This window comes from Mustelus asterias, chromosome 7 (genome assembly GCF_964213995.1).
Source record: "Mustelus asterias chromosome 7, sMusAst1.hap1.1, whole genome shotgun sequence".
In the NCBI taxonomy this organism is placed as follows: Eukaryota; Metazoa; Chordata; class Chondrichthyes; order Carcharhiniformes; family Triakidae; genus Mustelus; species Mustelus asterias.
The window spans coordinates 93,953,341-93,980,837 of record NC_135807.1 but is presented as its reverse complement, the minus strand read 5'-3'; the positions used below and the strand labels follow the sequence as shown (position 1 = coordinate 93,980,837).

At 42.2% G+C, this 27,497-nt stretch overlaps 1 protein-coding gene and 1 non-coding gene across 2 annotated transcripts in view; one reads left to right on the top strand and one right to left on the bottom strand.

Moving 5' to 3' along the window:
* LOC144495848 (BEN domain-containing protein 5-like) overlaps positions 1-27,088 on the bottom strand; it is a 43,322-nt gene extending 16,234 nt beyond the window's left edge. Inside the window, exons 1-2 of the mRNA XM_078216484.1 lie at positions 26,499-27,088; positions 5,586-5,725 (exon numbers count right to left, since the gene is read on the bottom strand). Of these exons, the coding sequence (XP_078072610.1) occupies positions 5,586-5,725; positions 26,499-26,739 (381 nt within the window). The 5' untranslated portion in view covers positions 26,740-27,088. The remainder of the gene's footprint in view (positions 1-5,585; positions 5,726-26,498) is intronic.
* LOC144496190 (U2 spliceosomal RNA) lies at positions 18,706-18,896 on the top strand. Its single transcript, XR_013498382.1, has one exon. It is a non-coding gene; the product is annotated as a U2 spliceosomal RNA (small nuclear RNA).
* Positions 27,089-27,497: the final 409 nt, after the last annotated feature.

Sequence of the window (27,497 nt, the reverse complement as noted above, 5' to 3'; positions counted from 1 at the left end):
AATAGATTGGGCCTGTACTCGTTGGAGTTTAGCAGGCTGAGGGGAGATCTTATAGAGACATATAAGATAATAAAGGGGCTAGACAGGGTAGAGGCAGAGAGATTCTTTCCACTTAGAAAGGAAACAAGAACTAGAGGACACAGCCTCAAAATAAGGGGGAGTCAGTTTAGGACAGAGTTGAGGAGGAACTGCTTCTCTCAGAGGGTAGTGAATCTCTGGAATTCTCTGCCCATTGAAGCAGTGGAGGCTACCTCGTTAAATATGTTTAAGTCACAGGTAGATAGATTTCTGATCAATAAGGGAATTAAGGGTTATGGGGAGCGGGTGGGTAAGTGGAACTAAACCACTATCAGATCAGCCATGATCTAATTGAATGGCGGGGCAGGCTCGAGGGGCTAGATGGCCTACTCCTGCTCCTATTTCATATGTTCTTATGTTCTTAACTTGTGCTGCTACCACAATTCGTATTAAATATATGAAGGTCGTGAAGTTGTGATACTTACCACAAAATGGTGAGGCTTGTCCTTTCAAGTACAAGTGAATGCATAATAGTGATAACTCAATTAGAATAAAACAATCCCCCTGGCGCTGAAAATTTACTTTTATAAACATGAAATCTCATTGCTTCAGATTTCAAATATTGCTGGCATTTACAAATTTAATTTTTTAAAATAACTTTCTTAATTTTCTCCTTCTCAATCATACCATCCTTTCCCACGTTGTGTTATTTTTGTATGATTTTACATTTCAGAAAAGTTCTAACTTGTACTTCCTGCTTTACGTTCTACACTGCAAGCAGTTTTGCGGTGGTTAGAATTAGTTTTTAACTAAAAGTCAGTCTTCATAAAAATAAATCAATTAACCCCAAAATACTGAGTTATGCATGTATTAACTTACAGTATTGATTAATCAGTTTTAATAATAAAGAAGTTTGAAACATTCAGTTTATATATTGCAACGATATATTGTCTGTGAGATAAAGGCATCAAGAAAACCAGTGACCCCATTGTAAAGTCTTGATACAACCATTTTATCAAAATGTATCAATGGGAATGAATATCACAGCAGAGACGTGAATAAGGTCTAGGAAGAGGTTAAAAACAAAGTTTCATAAGCCTTAAAACAAAGGCAAAAACTGCAGATGCTAAAATAAAAACAGGAATTGCTGAAAAACTCAGGGGTTCTGATAGCATGTGTGGAGAGAGAGTTGACACTTCAAGTCTCTCAGACTTCTTCAGAGCCCTATTGTGCACACACAATTACAGACCCTAGAGACAGCAAATCAGAACAGATAATATGACCTCAACAGTAGAGATTCAACTGTTATGAAAAGTTCTCCGCAAGTATTTTCAACATCAAGTTCAGAGGGTTCTGAGAGGGTTTATGTCTCATTTGTGACCTGTACTCTACAGAATGTGCAAATGATCAGAGCTGTAAAATCGTTACTAGAATTTTATTAAATATATTATTTCACTTTCCAATCAGAATTATTAGGAATCCTGATTGCCAATTGATTAAAGTCTTGTACAAATATTAATTAACAAAGGCCTTCTCCAGACAAACGGTAAGGATGATTTATGACCTATAATTTATTTATATAGTGTGCCTCAGTAAGATTCTCCACTCTTCTTGGGTTGAAGAGAATATGCTTGCCCTTTTCATACTGTTCCAGATCTCTCAAAGGGAACTTCACTGAAATAAATCTCTATTATAAGTTGTCACGTCTGTAGGTAGCTGTGAGCTCAATGAACAGCGAGTGCCATTAATTTGCCACTGACCGCAAAAGCTGGGCTAATGTATTAGAGCAGATTATGTAAAATGGTTCTGAGGAAAATTAAAAGACACTTTGTAAATATTCATCTGAACATTAAATTCCAACTTATTAAAAACATCCTAGATTTGAGAAAAAAATCTGATAGCCTTTCACTAGTACTGCTCATCGTCCTTAAGTAGTACAGCACTTGAGTATTGCTGAAAAAAAAAGAGACATGTCAAAGCTTTTCATTCTGCACTCATCAGGACATTACGCAAGGATACCAGCAAAAGGGGAAAACAACAATTTATTTTATATGGAAAACAGAATGTTGGATGATTGGACTCTGGTTGACAAAGGCGTTGCCATGGAGAATGTACCAGCTAATTGTAACTGACAATAAACTGCCAAGCATGGTCTGAAATCTAAACCAGGTAGCTCAACCCTGATTGGTCAAGGCAATACCCTGGGGAAGGAATCAGCAAATGGCTGTTACTTAATTTTGTCTAGGTGAAACAGGTGCAATGTGTATGTGTGTTCTGCCTACAAAGAACAGGGCATTGTGTATTAATATATGCAGCTTCAAGTACACATAAATACGCCACACTATGAGCCCGACTGACAACCTTAGTTGGTTGTCAAGAGTAATTCATAGCACGCTGAGGGTTATTTAGCAAACATTGTCCAATCACGGAATCACATCTAATGGTGAAAACCAAGTAAAAAAGTTTAAAGTTTATTTATTTATTAGTCACAAGTAAGGTTTACATTAACACTGCAATGAAGTTACTGTGAAATTCCTCTAGTCTACACAGTCCGGCGCCTGTTCAGATCAATGCACCTAACCAGCATGTCTTTCAGAATGTGCGAGGAAACCGGAGCACCCGGAGGAAACCCTCGCAGACACGGGAAGAATGTGCAAACTCTACACAGACAGTGACCCAAGCCGGGAATCGAACCCTGGTCCCTGTGAAGCAACAGTGCTAACCACTGTGCCGTTGTACAATAAGTACAATTTATTCAAACACCTATTCCGTGCAAGTTTGAACTTAAAGCAGAATACAAAGAGGAAAACTTAGCTTGACTAATCCGTCATCCGGCATGTTGACCATTCATTTATAAGTGCGATTATTTTTTTCAATTTTTGTAGTTGACTGCAATTTTGTTAGATAAAATGTCAAAAATCTATTATTTGAATAAACTACCCAACTACAAAACCATACATTTTTAAAACCACACTTTTCAACCTTTTCCATTGAAAAGTTCCTGTGCTCACAGTTAAAATGACATCTGCATTTATATTGTGAACTGTAATTACAGTTTTCTCCAAGTGATCTGAAGCTACAACCTTTTCACTCAGTACTAACATTTAGCCACTTGGGTGGCACTTCAAGCATTATGTAAAGGACAGAATGTATAACTTTAAAATGGGGATTGAATTACACCTAGTAATTAATTAATTCCATGGTCCAATTATTCCCTGCCCTCTAACTCTGTCTCACCTGCGGAATAGAGTTCGTCAACATTAAAGACGGTAATTCTGTGCAAGTTGTCATTTTGATTTCTGATTTACGATACCACAAAGTTTAACTAGCACTTTAGTATTCAGACAGCATATTTGTTTAGCAGAACGTGGAAATATTTAAGATTTGAATTTTAAAGTACAAATGAGAATTAGAAGCATTTTTATATCTGCATTTGGAGAGCCTATTTGCTCAACTGGGGGATGATGCAGAAGATGATGCTTCCATATGTTAAGACGACAAAAATTATAGCCATAAATATAAGAGAGTCAATAATAAATTCAATAAAGAAATTCAAGAGAAACTTCTTTGCTCAGATTGGCAAATGGACTGTGTCTATTATGTAAATTTTTATGACTATAGTGTTGATGACTACAACAGAAATTCTTTCATTCAGAATCACTTCAATGGCTAAGTAAGCAATTCACCCTTTTTTAAATGGTGCAATTTTCTTGCTTTGGTTATTTTCAGGTCATTTTTGAAACATTTTCACAAGAAGTCTTCCTAGATCTGCTTGGTGTTAGAATTAAAGTTTACTCTATCAGTTGTCTCCTGCCATGCTTTGTGTTCATATACTTGTACTTGACTGAAATATTCCAGCCTGCAAAACTAAAAGGCCCTGAATTAGGGTAACCAGATGGCTGGTTGGTAAACTACTTCACTGGACCTTTTTTTATTCTTTTCCGTATAGTCCTTTGCGCTTTCTTAGAATGTTTTTCCCAAAGCTCCATACAACACTACGACTGAAATTTTCCAGCCCCTCTGGCAGCGGGTTTTCCAGCAGCAGAAATGGCTTCTCACTGGCCCTTCCTGCTGAAATCAATGACCATTTACAATGCTTGCCTGCCCCACTGCCAGGGACATTCTGCAGGACCGGAAGAACCCGCCAGTGGGAAAGGCAGAAAAATACCGGCCTAACTGCTCCTTCTCTTTCCGACATTTTGTTCATTTGAAATCAACATACGAATTAGGAGCAGAAGGCCATTTGGCGCCTCAAACCTGCTCTGCCTTTCAATAAGATCATGGCTGAACTGACTGCAACCTCAACTCGCATTCCCACCATAACCTTTCATCCCCTTGTTAATCAAGAATCTATCGAGCTCTGCCTTAGAAATACTCGAAGAATTTGCTTCCACCACCTTTTGAGGAAGAAAGTTCCATCGTCTGAGAGAGAAAAACTCCCCTCATCTCTGTATTAAAAGTAATAAATAGGAAAATACTCAGCAGGTCAATCAGCATCTATGAAGAGAGACATAAAGTTCACATTTCAGGTTGATGATCTTTCACCACATATATCAGTTCAGATGAAACATCAACCTTGGACATTAATTCTTGTTTTTATTTTTCTCTCTCTCTGTCCACAGATGTTGCCTGGCATAGTGAGTATTTCCAGTATTTAATTTTTAATTCAGATTTCCAGCATCGGCAATATTTTACTTTTATAATAATATCTTATAAAATGTGCGCCACAAATGTTCTGATTTATGGTCATCTCCTGAAAATTGGAAATAAATAGCAAATATACATGTTAAGAAAAAAGTCTTTAGATCTCCAGGTAGTTTAAAGTGAAAACGCATCATGCTTTGTGCTACTAAGGCATGGGAGGAAGAAAACAAGGATGCTTGCAGAAATAGAATGCCTTTCTTGTCTTCAGGAAGCCCAGTCTCCAACATTTATGTCAATCGTGATAGTGTGATGGGGTTTTAAATATGCAGCAGTATCAAATCTGCCCAGTGCCACTATTACCATAGGTACTGGCAATACACCTCAAGTCTCAGCATACTTTGTCACATGGAAGTACTTGAAAGGGCCCTAATGACAGGCAATTAATTAACTAGATACAAACAACTGCCAGCTTACATGCTACCTTTGTAACAGTCACGGCAATGACAAATGTTTAGCGCGGTTTGCATGATATAGGCGACAGATCAGGCTAGGTAAGATGGGCATTTTTTAAACTGAAGTCACTGTTGTTTTGTTCTATCCCAGACTTTGCTGAGCTAACTGATGTCAAACAGGGTGACAGGAAAGATGATACAACTGGTCTCAGATTGGATGCTATTTTTGAACATATTTTGCGACCATGATTAGGTGTATGTTTATGGCGCGCAGTTCAGAACATGCTCAGCCATGGTACTCTATGATCAAACAACTTGCTGACACATTGGGCAGCTGGGTGAAGTTCTGTAGGATTACACCCTAAGCATTGGTCAGCCTCTTCCGATGGAGGGGTAAAAGGGAAGAAAATAGGAACAGAAAAGGAAAAATAATTTTAAAATGGCATCAGATTCTCAAACATTATTTAATACCTGGATATTGTTGAACTGATGTGGTTCATCTTCAGTGCTGTCACCATCTTCTGATTCAGACACTTCAATGAAACTTTCAATGGTTTTTGGCACTTTGCATTTTTTCAGTTTCAAAAACTTCTCCAGTTCTTGTCTGCTTTCTAAAAAAATTTTAAAATTGTTGAATGAAGTGTAATAAAAATCAAGAACTTTTACTCATGCAGTATTTATCCCACCAGATGTTATTCAAAAAGTTATAACTCTTCACTATACTTTAAAATTCATTATGAAAGTACTGCTATTACATTGAAAATATCACCTGTATATTTATAAAAATATAGATCACACTTACCAAATTTCAGATGTCAAAATGTAGAATTCTATACCCTCCATAAAAAAGTGCATCATTGAGGTTCTTAAGTCTAAACTTACGTTACTATGAACATGGCGCAAAAAACTTTGTAAAGACTTCAGAAAAATGCAGACTCTGAATGATTTGTAGGTGTTAATTCTTTATAATTGTATTGATTTTTAAATTCCTAATGTTCAAATCATTTTTTGGGATTAGATTTCCTTTCAAATCATTTTGACAGGAAGAAGCTTTGCTAAAATATCTTATGAAAAATGAGAAATAAGTTACAACAGAATTCCAAAATCTAGAATGATTTAAAAAACTTTTAAAAGGCACATTTTCCACTGGGGTTGTTCTCCTTAAAGAAGAGATTTGAGAGGTGTTCAAAATCACAAAGAATCAGGACAGAGTAGATAGAGATAAACTGTTCCCATTGGCAAAAGAGAGGAGACTGATTTAAGGTCAATGGTAAGAGGACCAAATGCAGCTGTGTGTGGTTGCCTGGGAGAGTGGAGGAGGCAAGTCCAATTGTGGCTTTCGAATGAGAATTGGAAAAGCTCCTGAAGACAAAACATTTGCAGAGCTATGGAGAAAGAGCAGGGGAGTGGGACCAGTTGTGTGCTCTTGCAGAGAGCCACATGGATGCAACAGGCCACATGGCTTCTGTCTGTGCTGTAACAATTCTATAAGTGACCTACACAGAACAAAAGAAGAGACTTGCATTTATATAAACTCAGTAGGTCTGGCAGCAGAACTGAAGAAAGGTAGAAATGTAAAGAATTATATCGTTGAAAAGGGGGTGGAGGAGGTAGGGTAGAAACTATCCCACCTTTTGCCACGATTAGCATTCCCCTTTGTCTTGTGTTCAGGACAAATTTGTCAATACCGCCTTTGCCCTGACCTATCAGTGTTCTTCTATTCTGTCCCACTTCCTCCACCCCTTTTCCAACTACATAATTCTTTATATTTCTACCTTTCTTCAGTTCAGTAGGTTATTTAGACCCAAAACATTAACTTGGTTTCTCTCCACAGATACTGCTAGATCTACAAAGTTCATCCAGCATTTTCTGTTTTCATTTCAGATTTCCAGCATCCACAATATTTTGCTTTTACTTGCATTTATATGGTGCATTTCATGACTGCTGGATATCTCAAAGGGCTTCACAGCCAATTAAATACTTTTGAGGTGTAGTCATTGTTGTAATGGAGGAAGATGATTCCTGAATCTGTACTAAGTTAGTTCATCTCAGGTGGGACAATACAACTTGTTTCAGCACCCTTGGTTTAGAGTGGAAAATCAGCCAGCGATCATGCTTCTAATAGTTACCCAGCAACTCTTGTTGGTAGCTTTTGCGTGTATGAGTAAAAAACTCGATTCAGTTGAAATAGCCTGTAGACTGCTCACATGCAGATTACTATTGTTGAAGCTCACAAAGTAATGAGTATAGACTCATAGGGCCCAATTTTACCATTGCCTCGCGCCCATTTTCGGGCGCGAAAATGTGGTAAAGTCAGGTGAGAGGCCATTATCGCGATCCGCACCCGCGTCTGCGCAGATAGCCACTTTACCAAAACCCGGGAATGGCGGCGATCCACTTCACACCCAAAACGGGCGCAACGACGATTTAAATGCATTTGCATGCAATTAAATGGAATTAATGAACTGCCCGCTCAACTTTATCAGCATTTCCCCCTTTACCACTGTGTTTGCCAAACCGGAACCGCGCTTTTAGGGACCTGCTAAATAAAAGTCTGAATCGGGCGCTCCAGCTGCTGAAGAGCGCGTTCAGTGTTTCCAACGGCTCTCTGACTCAGATCGGTGGTGGGGGGGCAAATCATTCCCTGGTTTGGGGGGGGGGGGGGGGGGGGGGGGGGGTGTGAGGCCAGATCGTTGTCTGGTGGTGGTGGTGGGGGGGGGCAATTGCTCACTGGTTTTGGGGGAGGGGGTGCAGATGGATCTCTGGTTGGGGGGCAGGGGGGTCCGCTGCCACTCTGCGGGTGATCGGTGGGGAGGGGGTCAGAGGTGGCGATTGGTCTGGGTAGTGGGGATGGTGGATAAGGTGAACAGTGATGTGTGTGGGTACTGGGGGGGTGGATAAGGGGGACAGCGATGTGTGTGGGTAGTGGGGGGTGGTGGATAAGGGGGACAGTGATGTGTGTGGGTACTGGGGGGGTGGATAAGGGGGACAGCGATGTGTGTGGGTAGTGGGGGGTGGTGGATAAGGGGGACAGTGATGTGTGTGGGTAGTGGGGGGTGGTGGATAAGGGGGACAGTGATGTGTGTGGGTAGTGTGGGGTGGTGGATAAGGAGGACAGTGATGTGTGTGTGCACCATCGCTCCCGCTTTCTCCGCTTTCTGTGGCCTGGGAGCAATCTGACACGGGCGCGCCTTTTCAATTTTTTTTCCCCAATTGCGCATGCGCAGTTCAGAGCTCCGATCATTTCGGCTGCGCTAAGTCCCGCCCACAGCGCGAATGGGACCGAAGATGGCTGAGAGCGTATGGGGACACCTGAAAGCAGATTTCTAAGTCGGATCTGCATTACGCCCAGATTCGGCACTTAGAATGAAAATGGTAAAATCAGGCCCATGGAATCACTACAGTGCAGAAGGAGGCCATTTGCTCCATCAAGCCTGCACTGATAACAATCCCACCCAGGCCCTATCCCCATAACCCCACGTATTTACCCTGTTAATCCCCCGACACTAAATGTCAATTTATCATGGCCAATCCACCTAGCCCACACATCTTTGGACTGTGGGAGAAAACCAGAGCACCTGGAGGAAACCCACGCAGACATGGGGAGAATGTGCAAACCCCACACAGACCGTCACCCGAGCCTGGAATTTTCCCTGGCGCTGTGAGGCAGCAGTACTAACCACTGTGTCACCGTGCCACCTGTAGAAAGCAGCTTATCTCAGAAACTAAGGAAAGCAAAAAAAAATTAAAAAGCAAGCAATAGTTCAATCTAATTAATGATTAGTAACTACTCTGAATGAACAGACAGGATTGGGGGTTGGAAAAGTTATTTAATTTGTCTTTCTTCTTACTGCTGCAGATTGATCTGATTAACTATATTCAAATACTGTGAAGCTTGTAAGATTAGAGTGAATGTAAAGTTGATTTTGATCTAAATCAACAAATACAGATAGATATATATTGAATTTGGCAAAATCTACAAAAAAGTCATGTAAGGAAAAGTGAGCAAAAAAAAGTTTTAAAATAATCCATCTTGTATCTTAATAAAGTAGAAAATTTGAGGTTAATACACTAGAAAACTTCAGGCCACAATGTATTTCCAAAGTACTGTGTTTCTTTTTAATGGCTTGACATAAAGTGTTTTAATTCCAGAGATTTTAACCCATTCAAAACCCACCTACCTGCCCCACATATTTTTCTTGATTGAGAGGTATATAAATGCAAGTTGTGGGATTTACGTAAAGCAGGATTACAAATTGTCCCATAGCAAGTCATACAAACAAGAGTAGTACGCCTCATCTACTTGATAGATACAAAATTGCCACAGTGCTATACATGTAGGATGCCCAGTTATTTGATGAAAATAAGCCTTATTTGATATGCAAATCACATAGGAAAATAAAGTCCACCAACCAAAAGCCAAGAAGTCTAAGATCTGCCTGCATGGACCATCAAAAGAATGCTTTGAGAAGTAAAGCTGGTGCTGACTGCAAGCTTGCACATTGTGATAAAATGGGATTCTATGGAAACTGTGGTTAGTTTCACCAGAGTTTCAGTTAAAAGATTCTGAAAGATCTCTCAAGGGTTTGTACACAGTAAATAGCCTAGTTAGGAATATGGTTTGGATTTTGCTGCTGTGGTAATGGTGGCCAATGTGTCAGTCTTTGCTGTCAATACTCCAATGAAACTCCATGAGTTCCCACATGTGTAGGAATGTCGAAGTTGCTGTCAGTGAGTCCATAGATTGAGCTGTAACAGTTTCCACATACCCTTATTTCCATTATAATCATTACTTAGGGAGAGCATTCACTTCTGTGCTGTTTGTTCCACTGTGAAAAACCCTTGAAAAAGTAACACCTTGTTAAATGAGGTTTAACTGGATTTTTATACTGTGTTCATCACTAAAGGCAGATATGCTGAACATGCTAATGTCCTCGAAAAGCTAAATTATATTTGCAGATTGCCCAATTTCTGCATCGTAAAAATAAATTCTACATACTTAAAAATATACAACAGTTTTTTGTTTAATAAAGTTTATTTAATTTTGTTTTTTTCTTAATCCAATCATAATCATTTAAATCCAAAAATCTATATTAAAAGTGATGGTGGAAGAGGTTACCCAGGAGTTAGAGGTGGTTTTTAATTCTTCTAACTTTTCCTGGGTAACTATTACAGTGAGGAATCATCCGAAGTTTGTGATTTAAATCTTACTTTCAGATGGTTCTGATTACAGAGCTATTGCATAAAACTTAACTCCAGTTTGGCCCCATTTTTGGGCAACCTGGTGCTAAATTTCACCTCTATCTCAGCTAGCTTGCTAGCTGATGACATTTCTGTCAATCCTGGACCAACTTAAACTACATAGGAAGAGATTAAATGGCAAGGTTGCAAAATTAGGTGGCGCTGTGGACTCTAACTATGCTGTAATATATGTTCCAATTGCTCAAGGTGGTATCACAGCAGATGTTCTGGAGCATCGGATGAAACCCTGTCACATCATATTACCTGCACAGATGCTGTATGGCTACAGCCATGTCATTCTTGTGACAGTTTGAATACATGAACTGTTTGATTCAACCCAGATATTAGGAACAGATTTGATTGTCTTTCACCCACCTTCAAGCCAATCCTCCCATGAGCCAACGTGCATGCAAGGAAAGTTACACCAGTGAAGTTAAAATTAGAAGATGAATAGGTAAATGCAAGTCAATCCAAAATGAAGCAACGAAGGCAGCAAAAAAAAAAATTACTCCACTAGGACTCAAGCTGGCAAGATCAGCAGATAAAGCAGATCAACCAGATCTGCCGACGGTCACTAATCCCAGAATGGGGCCTGACAGATCTCATCAAAGCAGTTTGTGTAACAAGTGCTGACCACCTCCTGCCAGAGGACTCCCTGAAGCCCCGAACTGCCATAGTCTTAAAGGCACTGATATTGACACAGTTACACTGGCACTCCCCTTGGTGTTTTTCGGTGCAGTGGTGCCTTTATACAATAATCATTCAATATTGCTGTGTATTCTAAAACAAAGCAAGACAAAAACCAAAACACAGGAAAGACCAGAGCCACTTTTCAAAATAGTTTGAAGTTAAACTTTTATCAAGGATTGTAAATATAAATTCCAATGGTATTTGAGGGTAAGTAACTCAATTGGAGTTACTTATCAGCCAAGAAAACTTGATGTTATCATGAGAACAGAAACCAAACATGATGAAAATATAAACACCACAGAAATATTTCCATAAGCTTTCACAGTATATTGTAAGGATCGACCCACTAAAGGTGGATGTGTCTTTATTGCAGTCAGGAACTCAGTTCCCAGTTTTGCAAGAAATGGTTTGTCCTCAACATACACAGCATTAGTATGTGTCAATTGACCCTCCAGAGGGGCGATACTTTTGTTGGAACTTGTCATTGGAAACCTAGCAGCCCAAGGATTCACCAAATAACTTAGATGCAAGCCAAACAGCATTTTATAATACAACACTGTTACTTCAATGTCCCTGATCACATTGGAATCAAGACATCCTCCAATGTGCAACAAACCCATTTCAAGAGTCATAAATATAATGAAGGACCACTTGTTAACACAGTTGGGCAACTTTGCCACTTGGAGACACCCAATGAAACTGAGAACATGTCAGATGATCTTGTTACACAAGCTACTTTAATGAGATCTATCAGGCCTCATTCTGGGATAAGTGACCACTCAGCGGTAGAGTGAGTATTGCCTAAAGGCATCACTGCACCGAAAATCACCAAGGATAGTGCTGCAGTGTAAGTGCATCAATATCGATGCCTTTAAGAGACAAGCTGCACAGATGTGAAAATAGTTTCTCAACAACTCTCCTGAGACCAACTCAGTGGACAAGAACTGGAAGATGTTCACCAAATATTCAAAACATCATATAAAATCACACATTCCTCTCAAAATCTATTCTGGAAAGAGTAGTACATGATTACAGGCTCTCTCAAAAAGAAAGTCAGCAAGAAGGTGAAACAATCTTCCAGGTGAAATGACGATCCTTCGAAGAGGAAAGCTGTACAATACCAAACTGTGGTCAACAGGGAAATTTGATGAACCAAGCAGAAATACGAAATGGAATTGGCCAGGACAGAAAACCCCAGCAAATTCTGGTGGTATACTAAATTAAAAAGAAAGGATAATACTGGACGTTGAGTCATGCCAATCATGCTCTCATTGTTGAAGGTAATCTCATAATGCAAAAGATGAGGCACTGGTAAGAGTTACTGACTGTTGATGGAATTGAGGCACAAAGAGCATCAACCAAAATTAGAGATATGCCATTGATGGATCACAGAGGGATTAATTAGGAGACACATTCTGATTTTCCATGCTTAATCTTTAAGTTACCACGCATGTTTAATCATTTCAGTTTTAACCTAACCATAGCTAAATGTAAATATATTGATATAAAAGGCAAGGTGTTGGAAGAAAATCAAGTCTTTGCTAAATATTTCAATCTAAAAGTTCAGGCATAAAACTAGAAAATCACAAGTCTTTTCAGGGGCAGCACGGTGGCACAGTGGTTGGCGCTGCTGCCTCACAGTGCCAGGGATCCGGGTTCGATTCCGGCCTCAGGTCACTGTCTGTGTGGAGTTTGCACGTTCTCCCTGTGTCTGCGTGGGTTTCCTCCGGGTGCTCCGGTTTCCTCCCACAGTCCAAAGATATGCAGGTTAGGTTGATTGGCCATGCTAAAATGCCCCTTAGTGTCAGGGGAACTAGAAGGGGTTATGGGGATAGGGTGAGATTGCTGTCGGTGCAGGCTCGATGGGCCAAATGGCCTCCTTCTGCACTGTAGGGATTCTATGATTCTATGTGGTCCTCCAAATGACCCAACAGTAAGACACCATTCAATGAAACGGCCAGCAAGTCCAGCAGGTTCTAAGCTCAATTGTAAATTGGTCCTACATTTATTGATTTCAATTATAGCTGTATTGGAGCCTGAGCTCCCCAAGACTGGGAATAGGATAAAATTAGCCAATGTTCCTTCTCCTGAATAGTACCCAATGACTTTTTTGGGGAGGTGCACAAGTATGGATGTCAAGTGAGAAAAAGCTTAGTCTTGACAATGATTTCCTTCATGGACAAAGAGACTATTTTTTAAGAAATTGCAGTTGAATTAACAGCCAGGTGTTCTAACAGTTTAATAGCCAAATGAAAAATGTCATGCAAATTCATTGTGTAGTCAAGCAGTCCCTGGCTTACAAGTCTGAGACCTACATCTTCAAACTGACCACAGCAAAGGATTCATAAATGCCTCACTTTAGTTATTTGTTACACAACTAAAGTAATTGAGTTCTATTTAGAGACAGGGTACAAACCAGAGTGAAGACTGTTGGATCTGTCAGTAAATAAAAATTAGCTGTGTTTGAAAAAGTTCTTCCCCTTTGTACGTCATCTGAAGGTAACATTTAGGTTCCTTAAAAGAACTATCCCAATGGAACATTGATACAAATAGCTGATTTTATGATTCATGTTTTGAGTCTGATCTTTAGTTTGGGAATTGAACATTTTAAATGCAAGATAAATGAAAACATCTGGTTTGAAAAGCTGGCAAACAGACAAAAGATAGTTACAAATCAAAGGCTGGCCTATGTTTACTTCTTAAAGGTCACAGTGGAAGGTATTACAAACAAAACAATGGATTACCTGAGGTTCTTGATGGAGATGGGATGTCTACAGTTGCCCGAGAGGTTTAAATTATTCATATGGTTTCCCAAAAACAAGGGGAGGTTTGGGGGTCTGTCAGGAGCTGCAAAGTGTGGAGCCAGGAGCAGAGGGCTATCAGAAATCAAGGACATTTCTGCTTCGGAGTCACTAAGCAAGAATGCAGTGAGGCCCATGTTTGAGTTGGAGAGTCAATAATTGTGGGGTGTTGAAGGAAAGTTGGCCTAGCCAGATTCTAGTGAAAGGACCCCAAAAAAATCTCATACCTCCGAATATTGGGAACACTGAGAAGAATCAAAGTGAATCCCTGATTCACAGAAATGGCACACTTTGGTTTGGTGCCCAGAGAAATGAAGGAACCCTCAAAATCCCATAAGTATAGGGGAATAAATAAAAGTAGAATATGGAGTGGTCAACTGAAATGTTTGGACGTGAAGTACAAATGTTTATAAAATATAGTGTTAGGTTAGTTGTAGTTTAACTCACGTAGAGTAAAAATTTTGTTTAAAACAGGAAATCTTATGGAATAATTATTCTATTTAATAACTGGGAGTTCAGATTTCATTTTAAAAAGTTAGTGGTCTCTAACAAGATCATAACAGTGCTTTGAGTCAACATTGGGTCAGCATATTTTTAAGCAGGGGTAATAAAAAGAGAAAGAGAGTTAATCTCTCGGGTTGATGACATCTCATCAGAACTAGAGAACTGTTAAGAGTTGTAACAGGTTTTAAGTAAAGAAGCAGGTAATGGAGGGAGGGGAGGGAAAAACAAAAGGGAAGCCCTGTGATTGGGTGGAAGGCAGGAGCGGTTAAATGGAAAATCGGACGATGGCACAAGACAACAGGAGATAACACTGGGACAAATTAAGAAACAAAAAAATGTGTTGCAAGGAGGTCAAATGGACATTCAGGATTATTACCACCAACTGCTCTCTGAAAAGATGGGAGTATTTTTGATATGAAATTGTTGAAATCAAATGTTGAGTCTAAAAGGCTGTAAATATTAATTTAAGAGATGCAGTGCTGTTCCTTGAGCTTATGTTAAACATCATTAGAACAGTTTGGAAGGCTAAGATTAGAGAGGTCAAAGTTGGAATGGGGCTAAGAATCAAAATGACACGCAACCAGAAACTCTAAGGTTACCTTGCAGATGGAACAAAGATGATTTGCAAAGTGGTCACCCATTTGTACGCAGTCTCCCCAGTATACAGGAGACCACACTGTGAGTAGTGAATACAGAATACTTAATTCATAGAACAAGTAAATTGCTGTTTTAGATGAAAGGATGCTTAGGACTCTGGACAGCGAGAAAGGAAAAGATAAAAGGGCAGGTGCTGCCTCATTTGTGTTTGCATAGAATAAGCCATGGGAAGGAGTGATTCAAGAGTGGAGCAAGGTATCAAGGATGGAATAGTCCTTTTGAAATGCTGAAAAGGGCAAGTAGCATTTGATGGTGGCATCACTTTGGAGGTGTTTGAAACAGTGGAGGATGATCAGTCCAACTCGAAGAGTGGTTGGGTGGAAGGTGAGAAAAAGGAGATCCTATTGTGGTTCTGGGTGGAAGAGGAAGGGGACGAGAAGAAAAAATTAAGAAAATAGAATGGACACAGTCAAGGGTCCTGTCAGTGCAGGGGAATACTTAGTTAAGTTAAAAGCAAAACAAATTAGAAGGAATGGTATGAAAGGTGACATTATCAGAACAGATACAATGGAGACAGAGAAACTAGGAGAATGGAACAGAATATTCACAAAAGGGTGGGGCAGTGGATAAAAAGCATAGTAAAAGAGCCAAGTGTCAAAGGAATTATACTGGATGAGTCATTCCCAAAAGTGGAGACTAAAAAAATTAAAAGGGGAGAGTCAGAGAGGGATCACGTGAAGTTAGGGAAGGGTAGAAGTTGGAAGCAAAGTTGATTAAACTTTCCAGTTTGAGGCAAGAGCTGGAAATGCATCAAATGAAAACACTGAGAAGGGTCAAAGTGAATTCTTGATGATACAGTCATCAATGAACTGTAAAAGAGAGGGGACACAAGGGGATAGTTAGACCCAGGAAAGTGGGATTTTTTAAAAAATAGGCAGAGGTAACGCAAAATGTTACAGATATAGGTAGAAAAGACTGGACGGGGGAGATTGGAAGAAACCAGTTCTGTGAGGCAGGAATAGGCTGAAATGATGAGTCTACCAGGGTAGTCTATCTGTGATTCTTGTGAATAAAAGCAGGCTACATGGGGTTGGAGACCTATGAGATTTGAAGCTGTGAAGGAAAGAACCCCAGAGATTAGGTCAATTAGATTCTTGGAAACAATGACTGACGTTCAGTGGAGGGTCACATTCTAGAAGGTTGTAGGAGGATGCGTAATAAGAGTTCTCATCGTTCAGTCTCTGGAAGGTAGAGGTCAACTGGGCAAACAACACCAGCGCCACCCTTGTCTGTAGGTTTAAAGAGAATGTTAGGGTTAGTTCTGAGAATGTAATATTGCAGGTTTTCTGACAGTGACTTTGCAGTATAACTTTGTTCAGCCTGCAAGGAGAACCTGTAACTTTCTGGTCACCTGCCATTTTAATTCTGTGTCTCACCCCACACTGACCTCACGCTCCTATAAGGTTTCAATGAAGTTTAACATAAGCTTGAAGAACAGCATTACAGCCTCTTGGACTCAAGTTCAACAATTTCACCTAATAGCAACTGTTCTTTTTTTTCCAGACAGCTGTTGCTGATAATGATTCTGCTATTGCTGTTTCCACCTGCTCTGGAATTGTCCTATCCACTGCTTTTTGTCTTGCAACATCATCTTTTATGCCATTTAATCTCTCCTTTGTTTTTAACCACTTTATCACTGACCTTCCATTTTATTCTTTCCTCCTCTCCCCATTCCCCTGCTTTGTGCTTGTTTAAAATATGATGTGGAGATACCGGCGTTGAATTGGGATTGGCACAGTAAAAAATCTCACAACACCAGGTTAAAGTCCAACAGGTTTATTTGGTATCACAAGCTTTCAGACCGCCGCTCCTTCAAACAGCGCTCCGAAAGCTTGTGATACCAAATAAACCTGTTGGAATTTAACCTGTTGTGAGACTTCTTACTGTGTTTAAAATGAGGCATCTTTAAATTCTTTGAGTTCTGATAAATGTTCATCGACCTGAAACATTCAACATCAAAAGAGAGACATAGAAAAGTACAGAAAGAGGCAATTCGGCCCATTGTGTATGTGTTGGCCATGAGAACAATTCAGCCTAATCTTATTTTTCAGTTCTTATCCCACAGCCCTGTAGGTTCAAGCACCAAAAATGCAATCCAAGTATTGCAATATTGCAATGATGGTTTCTACCCCTACTATATTTACAAGTAGTGAGTATCAACCCCCCCCCCCCAACCCCACAATGAAAAACATTTCTCCTCAGCTCTCCTCTTCTGTCAATTACTTTAAACACTGTTTGAGAACAGATATCCACTCCATCTGATGAAGGAGCTGTGCTCCGAAAGCTTATGGTATTTGCTACCAAATAAACCTGTTGGACTTTAACCTGGTGTTGTGAGACTTCTTACTGTAATTACTTTAAAGACAGGCCAGCTGATTACTGAGCTAACTGTACTAAGGGAAATCAGTTCTCATCCACTCAATCTAAACATCTCATACTTTTACACCCCCAAATAAATTTCTCCTCAGTTCCAAAGTAAACAACCCCAGTCTTACGTCAGAGCAAAGATTCACCATTCCTACTACTAACACTCTCAGAAATTTCATCTCCACCTGTTCAAGTGTAATCTCATCCTCTGTATGAATAGCTGTGACATCATTAGTATTTTACAGAGTTCTGACATAAGCTCACTACTTTAATAATGTAGGCCTCAGCTAATAAAGGTGTCCCATGTGCCTTCACAACAATCATATCTACCGGGTCCTACTACCTTCAGGGAACTGTAAACATGCAATCTAAGATATCTCTGTTTCTTAACATTTCTCAGTATCATACCATTGGTGTACTTTCCTTGTCTGCACTCCCCAATGACATAGTCCATACTTTATCGGATTAAATTCCATTTGCCACTTTTCTGCCTGACCGACCAGCCCACTGATACCTTTCTCCAGTCTGCAGCTTTCTCCCTCACTATCATTTTCTGTATTATTTACAAATGTCTTAATCATGCCCCCTGCAGGAGGGGGCAGAAACCTTCACGTTGTCATCATGTTAAAGTAGATTTTCTAAGCTGAAAATTTACAAACTAATACTGTCAAGAAGGTGATTGAACCCTGGCCACCAAATTCCTAATCCAAACAGTAAATACACACTGGAAAAAGCATTCTCTCTGAGAAAACAAAGCCGAGAAATAGGGGCCACAATGACAACAATGAGCTCAATGTCGAAGGCCTATCCTGGACAAAACATGAGCTACTCATAAAAGAACTCTCTGACAAGAGAGTTGCCGTTACTCTGCAAGAAACCCATCTTGTGGGCCACTCAAGCTGTTGCGCCCACATTCCCAGGTATCAACTTACTGCAAGCAAGGGTAACAAGATCTACAGCTTAGCCAGGTTGATCAAGGAAATTCTTACCAAAGACACAGAAGACCTAAAATCAGATGACCCCTACACCATCCCCATGTCTATAAATGTCTACAAGTCACTATATGACCTGTGGCCCAATATTGTAATGCAGCCTGCAGCACACATAGCCATCCACATTGGCTATTTCAACAGCCAAAATCACAAGTGGGAGGACCTGAACAACAACAACACTGGGATGGCAGAATGGTCAGATTGGGCCTCTGTTTATGACCTAAAACTTGTGTATGATGCAAAGCAGCCTGACACACTATTCCACCAGCTGGATCACCTGATCTTTGCTTCATGACTCACAACAACAGCGACCGACACTGAGGTGCTCCCAAACTTTCCCCCACTCTCTCGGCCTTTTGGCTAAGACCAAGTGTAGTATCAACATGCTGTGCTTGGTTGAAGTCATTAGGTTGCATTTTAGCTTCATTTGAAGCAATTTTTAAAAGCAGCATCTCAGCCTTTTGGCTAAGATGCAAATGAGATCAAGCCTTGGAGGAGGTGCAATGCCTTCCCCAATCAGCTTAGATCATGTAGATCAAGCCCAAGACAGGAGGTGAGAGCCCTGTCTTGTCAGCTTGGATTGGGAATGTCTCATCTTGTTGAGACTCTGAATTAGACTTGATTTGACTGAATTGGAATAAAAAACAACATCACCCAACCCTCACTCTCATCAACCTCAACCTCCCAACTATAAACTGAAAACCAAAACCAGCCTGGAATCTGCAAAAGGGCAACTGGGATGCTTTCAGCAGTTACTTAGAAACCACCATTATTCAGATTCAACCCTTCCCCAAAATTGCAACCACTTTATCGGACTCCTCAAACTGGCAGCCATCAAATTTGTTTACTGGGGCTTCAGAAAAACTTTCATCTGGAACAGAACCCCAGAAAGTGAACAGTTCCTGGAACAATACAGGAAAATGGAGACCTCTTATAGAAACATAGAAAAACTACAGCACAATACAGGCCCTTCAGCCCGCAAAGTTGTGCCGAACATGTCCCTACCTTAGCGATTACGAGGCTTACCTATAACCCTCTATCTTACTAAGTTCCATGTACTTATCTAAAAGTCTCTTAAAAGACCCTATCAAATCCGCCTCCACCACGGTTGCTGACAGCCCATTCCACGCACCCACCACCCTCTGAGTGAAAAACTTACCCCTGACATCTCCTCTGTACCTACTCCCTTAGCACCTTAAACCTGTGTCCTCTTGTGGCAACCATTTCAGCCCTGGGAAAAAGCCTCTGACTATCCACTCGATCAATACCTCTCAACATCTTATACACTTCTATCAGGCCACCCCTCATCCTTCGTCTCTCCAAGGAGAAAAGGCCGAACTCACGCAACCTATCCTCATAAGGCATGCTCCCCAACCCAGGCAACATCCTTGTAAATCTCCTCTGCAGCCTTCCTATGGCTTCCACATCCTTCCTGTAATGAGGCGACCAGAACTGAGCACAGTACTCCAAGTGTGGTCTGACCAGGGGCTTATATAGTTGCAACATTATCTCACAACTCCTAAACTCAATTCCTCGATTGATGAAGGCCAGTACACCATACGCCTTCTTAACCACAGCCTCAACCTGCACAGCTGCTTTGAGCGTCCTATGAAATCAGACCCCAAGATCCTTCTGATCTTCCACTCTGCCAAGAGTCCTACCATTAATATTATATTCCGCCATCCTATTTGACCTGCCAAAATGAACCACCTCACACTTATCTGGGTTGAACTCCATCTGCCACTTCTCCGCCCAGTCTTGCATCCTATCAATGTCTCGCTGCAACTTCTGACATCCCTCCACACTATCCACAACACCTCCAACCTTTGTGTCATCAGCAAACTTACCAACCCATCCCTCCACCTCCTCATCCAGGTCATTTATAAAAATCACAAAGAGTAACGGTCCCAGAACAGATCTCTGGGGCACTCCAATGGTGACCGACCTCCATGCAGAATATGACCCATCTATAACCACTCTTTGCCTTCTGTGGGCAAGCCAGTTCTGGATCCACAAAGCAATGTCCCCTTAGATCCCATGCCCCCTCACTTTCTCAATAAGCCTTGCATGGGGCACCTTTTCAAATGCCTTGCTGAAGTCCAGATATACATCTACTGCTCTTCCTTCATCAATGTGTTTAGTCACATCCTCAAAAAATTCAATCAGGCTCATAAGGCATGATCTGCCTTTGACAAAGCCATGCTGGCTATTCTTAATCATATTATACCTCTCCAAATGTTCGTAAATCCTGCCTCCCAGGATCCTCTCCATCAACTTACCAACCACTGAGGTTAGACTCACTGGTCTATAATTTCCAGGGCTATCTCTACTCCCTTTCTTGAATAAAGGAACAACATCCGCTATCCTCCAATCCTCCGGAACCTCTGCCGTCTCCATTGATGCAAAGATCATCGCCAGAGGCTCAGCAATCTCCTCCCTCGCCTCCCACAGTAGCCTGGGGTACATCTCATCTGGTCCCGGTGACTTATCTAACTTGATGCTTTTCAAAAGCTCCAACACATCCTCTTTCTTAATATCTACATGGTCAAGCTTTTCAGTCCGCTGCAAGTCTGCACTACAACCACCAAGATCCTTTTCCATAGTGAATACTGAAGTATTCATTAAGTACCTCTGCTATTTCTTCCGGTTCCATATAAACTTTCCTACCGTCACACTTGATAGGTGCTGCTCTTTCACGCCTTATCCTCTTGCTCTTCACATACTTGTAGAATGCCTTGGGGTTTTCCTTAATCCTGCCTGCCAAGGCCTTCTCATGACCCCTTCTGGCTCTGCTAATTTCCTTCTTAAGATCCTTCCTTTTAGCCGTATACTCTTCAAGATCTCTAACATTACCTAGCTCCCTGAACCTTTTGTAAGATTTTCTTTTCTTCTTGACTAGATTCATTACAGCCTTTGTACACCACGGTTCCTGTAACCTACCATAACTTCCCTGTCTCATTGGAACATTGCTATGCAGAACTACAGACAAATATTCCCTGAAAATTTGCCACATTTCTTCCGTACATTTCCCTGAGAAAACCTTTCCAATTTAAGCCTCCAATTTCCTGCTTGATAGCCTCATAATTCCCCTGACTCCAATTAAACACTTTTCTAACTTGTCTGATCCTATCTCTCTCCAATGCTATTGTAAAGGAGATAGAATTATGATCACTATCTCCAAACTGCTCTCCCACCGAGAGATCTGACACCTGCCCAGGTTCATTTCCCAATACCAAATCAAGTACAGCCTCTCCTCTTGTAGGCTTATCAACACACTGTTTCAAGAAACCCTCCTGAACACACCTACCAAGCTCCTCCCCATCTACACCCCTTACTCTAGGGAGATTCCAATCAATATTTGAGAAGTTAAAATCTCCCATCACGACAACTCTTATTATTACACCTTTCCAGAATCTGTTTCCCTATCTGCTCCTCAACATCCCTGTTACTATTGGGCGGCCTATAGAAAACACCCAGTAAAGTTATTGACCCCTTCCTGTTCCTAACCTCCACCCACAGAGACTCCGTAGACAATCCCTCCATGGTGTCCATCTTTTCTGCAGCCGTGATACGATCTCTGATCAACAGTGCCACTCCCCCACCTCTTTTGCCTCCCTCCCTGTCCCTTCTGAAACATCTCAAACCCGGCACTTGAAGGAACCAGTCCTGTCCCCGAGTCATCCAAGTCTCTGTAATGGCCACCACATCATATTTCCAAGTAGTGATCCACGCTCTAAGCTCATCCACTTTGTTCACAACACTCCTTGTGTTAAAATAGACACATCTCAAACCTTCGGTCTGAGCGCTCCCCTTCTCTATCACCTGCCTATCCTCCCTCTCACACTGTCGACAAGCTTTCTCTATTTGTGAGCTAACCTCCTCTTTCCCAGTCACTTCAATTTGATTCCCACCCCCCAACCATTCTAGTTTAAACTCTCCCCAGTAGCCTTAGCAAACCTCCCCACCAGGATATTGGTCCCCCTGGGATTCAAGTGCAATCCGTCCTTATTGTACAGGTCACACCTGCCCCAAAAGAGGTTCCAATGATCCAGAAACCTGAATCCCTGCCCCCTGCTCCAATCCCTCAGCCACGCATTTATCCTCCATCTCATTCCATTCCTACTCTCACTGTCGCGTGGCACAGGCAGCAATCCTGAGATTACTACCTTTGCGGTCCTTCTTCTCAACTCCCTTCCCAACTCCCTATATTCTCCTTTCAGGACCTCTTCCCTTTTCCTACCTATGTCATTGGTACCAATATGTACCACGACCTCTGGCTCTTCTCCCTCCCACTTCAGGATATCTTGGACGCGATCAGAAACCTCTTATGTGGCAACTGCACTCTCCCTTAATGAATGATGCCTCGTATGATGGCAGGAAGCAGCAGAGCAGACTGATTTGAAGCACTGAAGGCAGGAAGATAAGTGGAGAGTAAAAACGGTCTTCATACAATCTCTCAAGCCTGCCCCAGAGCAGAGAGCCCTCTCAAGCTCTTACACATAAGAGAAAGTACACAGTGTCCTGACAATAACAAAGTCAGACAAAGCAGCAGGAGTCAAAGGGATTTACCTCGAATTCCTGAAGACCATTTAATCACAGGAAAGAAATGGCTAGCAAAGCCATTTTAATGATATCCATCACACAGTCATCATTCCAAACATCTGGCATGAATCCAATATAGTGGCCATTGCCAAGCCAGGAAAGACACACAACGACCTGCATAGCTACTGCCATATCACCCTTCTCTTAATAACATACAAAGTCCTGGAACATCTCCTGCTAAACAGACTGAGTTTCCCCTGGAAGCAGCAATTCCCTCCTCTTCCTACCCAGCACATCCAAACAGATAGCTTTTTATGCAGGTTGCAACTGCTCTGAGCTGCCCTTACACTGATCACACATTTTGTTGGGCCAGTGTCCAGAAAGACTTGAAGACTGGAACCACCTTCATTGACTTATCCTGTGTCCAAGACACAGTGTGGCACACAGACATGCTGCTGAAACTTTCCCTTGTCATCCTGTGTGACAAAACTACAAGTAATCAACTCCATGATCAACAATCAGCTGTTTCTTGAGCACCTTGGAAATCAAATCAGCTGCCCACTCATAACCATTTTTAGCACTTATAACAATAACTTCCCTCCCCAAGTCACAGCTCTTCACATATGCCGACATCTTGACCTTGGCTTTCCAGGCTAAATGACTTCAGGACATTGAGAAAACGCTCCCTGAAGATCTATGTTCTCTGGAAGCTTACTTTGACCAAACAGTGCTAAGCCTGTTGTTTGAACCTTCCATCTGATCAACTCAAAGGCCAGAGAAGAACTTGATGTCCACTTCTCAGGCCAACTACTGACCCACCACTTGGCATCACTCTTAACCAGACATTGACCTGCCAGCAATACTTCCAGAACATCGGAACCAGCAATATCTCCAGAACACAGAAGCCAATGTCAAGACAAGAGTGAATAGAACACAGAAACTGAAAGATACCAGCATTGGCAACAGAGCCAATGCACTACGCACTGATTCACTCGCCTTGGTCTTCTCAACAGCAGAACACTGTTGCACAGCCTGGCTCACAAGCCGCCACACAAACATGGTAGATATCCTCCTCTGGGAAGCCAGGAGGATTATTTTTGGGATTCTGGGACTAATGCAGTTTGAGTCATTTACTGTGCCTCACACATTGAACCTCTTGATGTCCACTGTGAAAACATCCTCCTCAAAGAAAACCAGCAGCTGACAATTATCAAAGCACCAACCTCCACCCCCTCCCCCAACCCCACCAGCCACGTATACACACTACAAACTGACAGCAGCCCCATACTCAGTTATTGCAAACATCACCAACCGCAACCTGATAACTGACCAGAGTGAAGAAAATCTAGACAACTCTCAGCAGCTTGAGAATGGGCCAGGAAAGATGTGGCAACTGCTCCACTAGCAGAAGACAAGGAACACCTCAAATTACAATTGTGCCTATCTGAGTCAGACAATCACCCATATGCTGAACTTGCGCTGAGAGATAAATCACAACCATTCACACTGCATCAGCTGAAGCCATTGAATGGATTGTTAATCTCAATAAACTATAACTGTTTCCCCAAGCAAATGGACAAAGAAGTCAAAACCATTGACTCGAATCATGAAAAGCAATGGAACCAGTTCTGAGCCCTATGGAACCTCCACAGGAAACAGCATTCCAGTCACAAAAATACCCGTCAACCATCACCTTTTGCTTCCTGTCACCAAACCAATTTTGGTTCCAATTTCCCTTTTACTCTTGGATCCCGCGAGCTTTCACTTTACTGACCAGTCCGCATGTAGGACGTTGTCAAAAGCCTTGCCTAAATCCATTACTACAATAAAAATACTATAGTTATTGACTCCCCTTGCAACATCATCAAAAAATTAAATCAAGTTAGTCAGACAAGAATTATACTGAAGAGCCACAGATTGGAAATATTTCTTATTTCTCCCTCCATTGATGCTGCCAGACCTCCAAGTTTTTCCAGCATTTCAAGTTTTTATTTTAGTCAGACAAGACATCCACTTAATAAATCTATGCTGATTGCCCTTGATTAATCCATACTTTTCTACATGGCAATTCATAATATCCCTCAGAACCTTTGACAATAATTTATGCACCAATGAAGTTAGGCTGGCTTGCTGGTCTGTAATTACTCAGTCTATCTTTTTAGACGACAACATAATATCAGTGGTCTTCAAGAGTCAAATCTGGAGTCAGAGAGGATTGGAAAACAATGGTCAGAACATCTATTTCTTCCCTTGCTTCCCCAATAGCCTGGAATACAATGCATGGGCTTAGTGATTTAACTTTCAAAGATGCTAAACCCCTTCATATTTAGTCTTTCACTATGTTCATAACATCTAATATTTCACTTCTCCAATGTTTGCATTTTCCACCTCTCTTATGATAGGTGCGAAAAATTAAGAACCATACCCAAGTCTTCTGCTTCCATACTTTAAATATGATTCACTCTTCACAAATGCTATCTGACCTACTGAATGATTATAACATTTTGTATGTTTCTTTCAGATTTCTAGCATCTGCAGTGTTTTGTTAAACAAGGATAGATGTGCATGCCTCACCTGTTATCAAAATGAGTAATGCTGGACAAGAGGGCAAACCTTACTAATTATTAAGGAGCAACACAGTGGTTAACACTGCTGCCTCACAGCGCCAGAGACCAAGTTCAATTCCAGCCCTGGGTCACTGTCTGTGTGGAGTTTGTACGGTCTCTCTGTGTCTATGTGGGTTTCCTCTGGGTGCTCCGGTTTCCACCCACACTCCAAAGATGTGTGGGTTAGGTTGATTGGCCATGCTAAATTGACCCTAGTGTCAGGGGTAAATGCGTAGGTTATGGGAACATGGCCTGGGTGGGAGTGTGGTCGGTGCAGATTCAATAGGCCGAATGGCCTCCTTCTGCACTGTAGGGATTCTATGATTAGAATCACATTTAAATTTGCCATTTATTCAACTTGCTGGATGTTTGCAAAGAAGTAACCCGCTCACACTTCAGAAATTTGGGAAGATTCTTAAAAACGTTTTTCCACACCAGTTAACACACCTTAGTCAAGCTACAATATCTTCAGTCATTACTATTATGTTAACTTAAAAGTGGCACGGTCTGTTCACGTTAACTGCAATACAAATCTTCAAAATGCAACAGCAATTGTTTAAACTGTGTGTGTGTACAGATAGTAGCGGCTCCCGGTGTCAGAAAGTAGTAATTACGTGTTGAAAAGGGAAAATAATAGAAACTCAAATTTAGCTCTTCCTCTGCACAGAGATGATAAAAGAAAGGGGCGGGAGATAAAAGAGTTGGAAGACACTGAAGGAAGTGGTGTCCGGAACAAACACACTGAGATGCTCCAGGGCTGGCAGGGGGAGAGACCCCCCTCTCTCGCCGCACCCCAGCAGCCTGGGGCTGAGGAGGGGGGAGAGCAGGGCCACGTGTTTTAACCAATTGTGCCTATTCCTGGAGGGAAACTCCAAACCAACAGCGGCCTTTGCTCCAGCTGAGAGGACAAGTCAGAGCCCCGCGGTGGGCGAACACCACACACCCCGCCTCGCCTCCTGCTTTCCGGCCTGGCTTCGCACCTACCTCCCAGAGCGAGAATCTGGGCCTTCCGGCAGTGGCCCCCCCTGATAGCGGCGCCTATTTCCGGCTCTCCCGGGCCGGGCCCTGATCCCGGAGCCGGTCCCAGTCCCGCCGCCGGCAGCATCAGTCGGTAAACTTGTTTCTTGTTGAAGTCGCACTTGGAGGTGGGGTGGAAATTCTTAATGTGGGACACGGGCACGATGTGATGTACTTGGTCCTGCAGGAAGCGCACGCAGGCGAACATCTCTGTGGGTGAAGAGCGGGCGGCGGCAGCAGCTTCCCCAGCAGGCGGGCCCGGAGTGCAGAGAGAGAGCGGGGCCGGGCTGGGAGAGCGGGCGGATCGCAGGCTCCACCGCGAGCCCCGGCCAACTGCTGCCTGCGCCTGACGTCACCAGCAGAGGCGCGCCGGCGAGAGGCAGAGAGAGAGGGCAGCGCAGTGACAGAGCTGGCACTCTCACCCCACTCTGTTACACAGGATTGGGCAGAGAGAGGGCAGCACAGTCACACAGCTGGCACTCTCACTCTCACCCCACTCTGTTACACAGGATTGGGCAGAGAGGGTAGCACAGTCACACAGCTGGCACTCTCACCCCACTCTGTTACGCAGGATTGGGCAGAGAGAGGGCAGCACAGTCACACAGCTGGCACTCTCACTCTCACCCCACTCTGTTACACAGGATTGGGCAGAGAGGGCAGCACAGTCACACAGCTGGCACTCTCACCCCACTCTGTTACACAGGATTGGGCAGAGAGGGCAGCACAGTCACACAGCTGGCACTCTCACCCCACTCTGTTACACAGGATTGGGCAGAGAGGGCAGCACAGTCACACAGCTGGCACTCTCACCCCACTCTGTTACACAGGATTGGGCAGAGAGAGGGCAGCACAGTGACAGAGCTGGCACTCTCACCCCACTCTGTTACACAGGATTGGGCAGAGAGAGGGCAGCACAGTCACACAGCTGGCACTCTCACTCTCACCCCACTCTGTTACACAGGATTG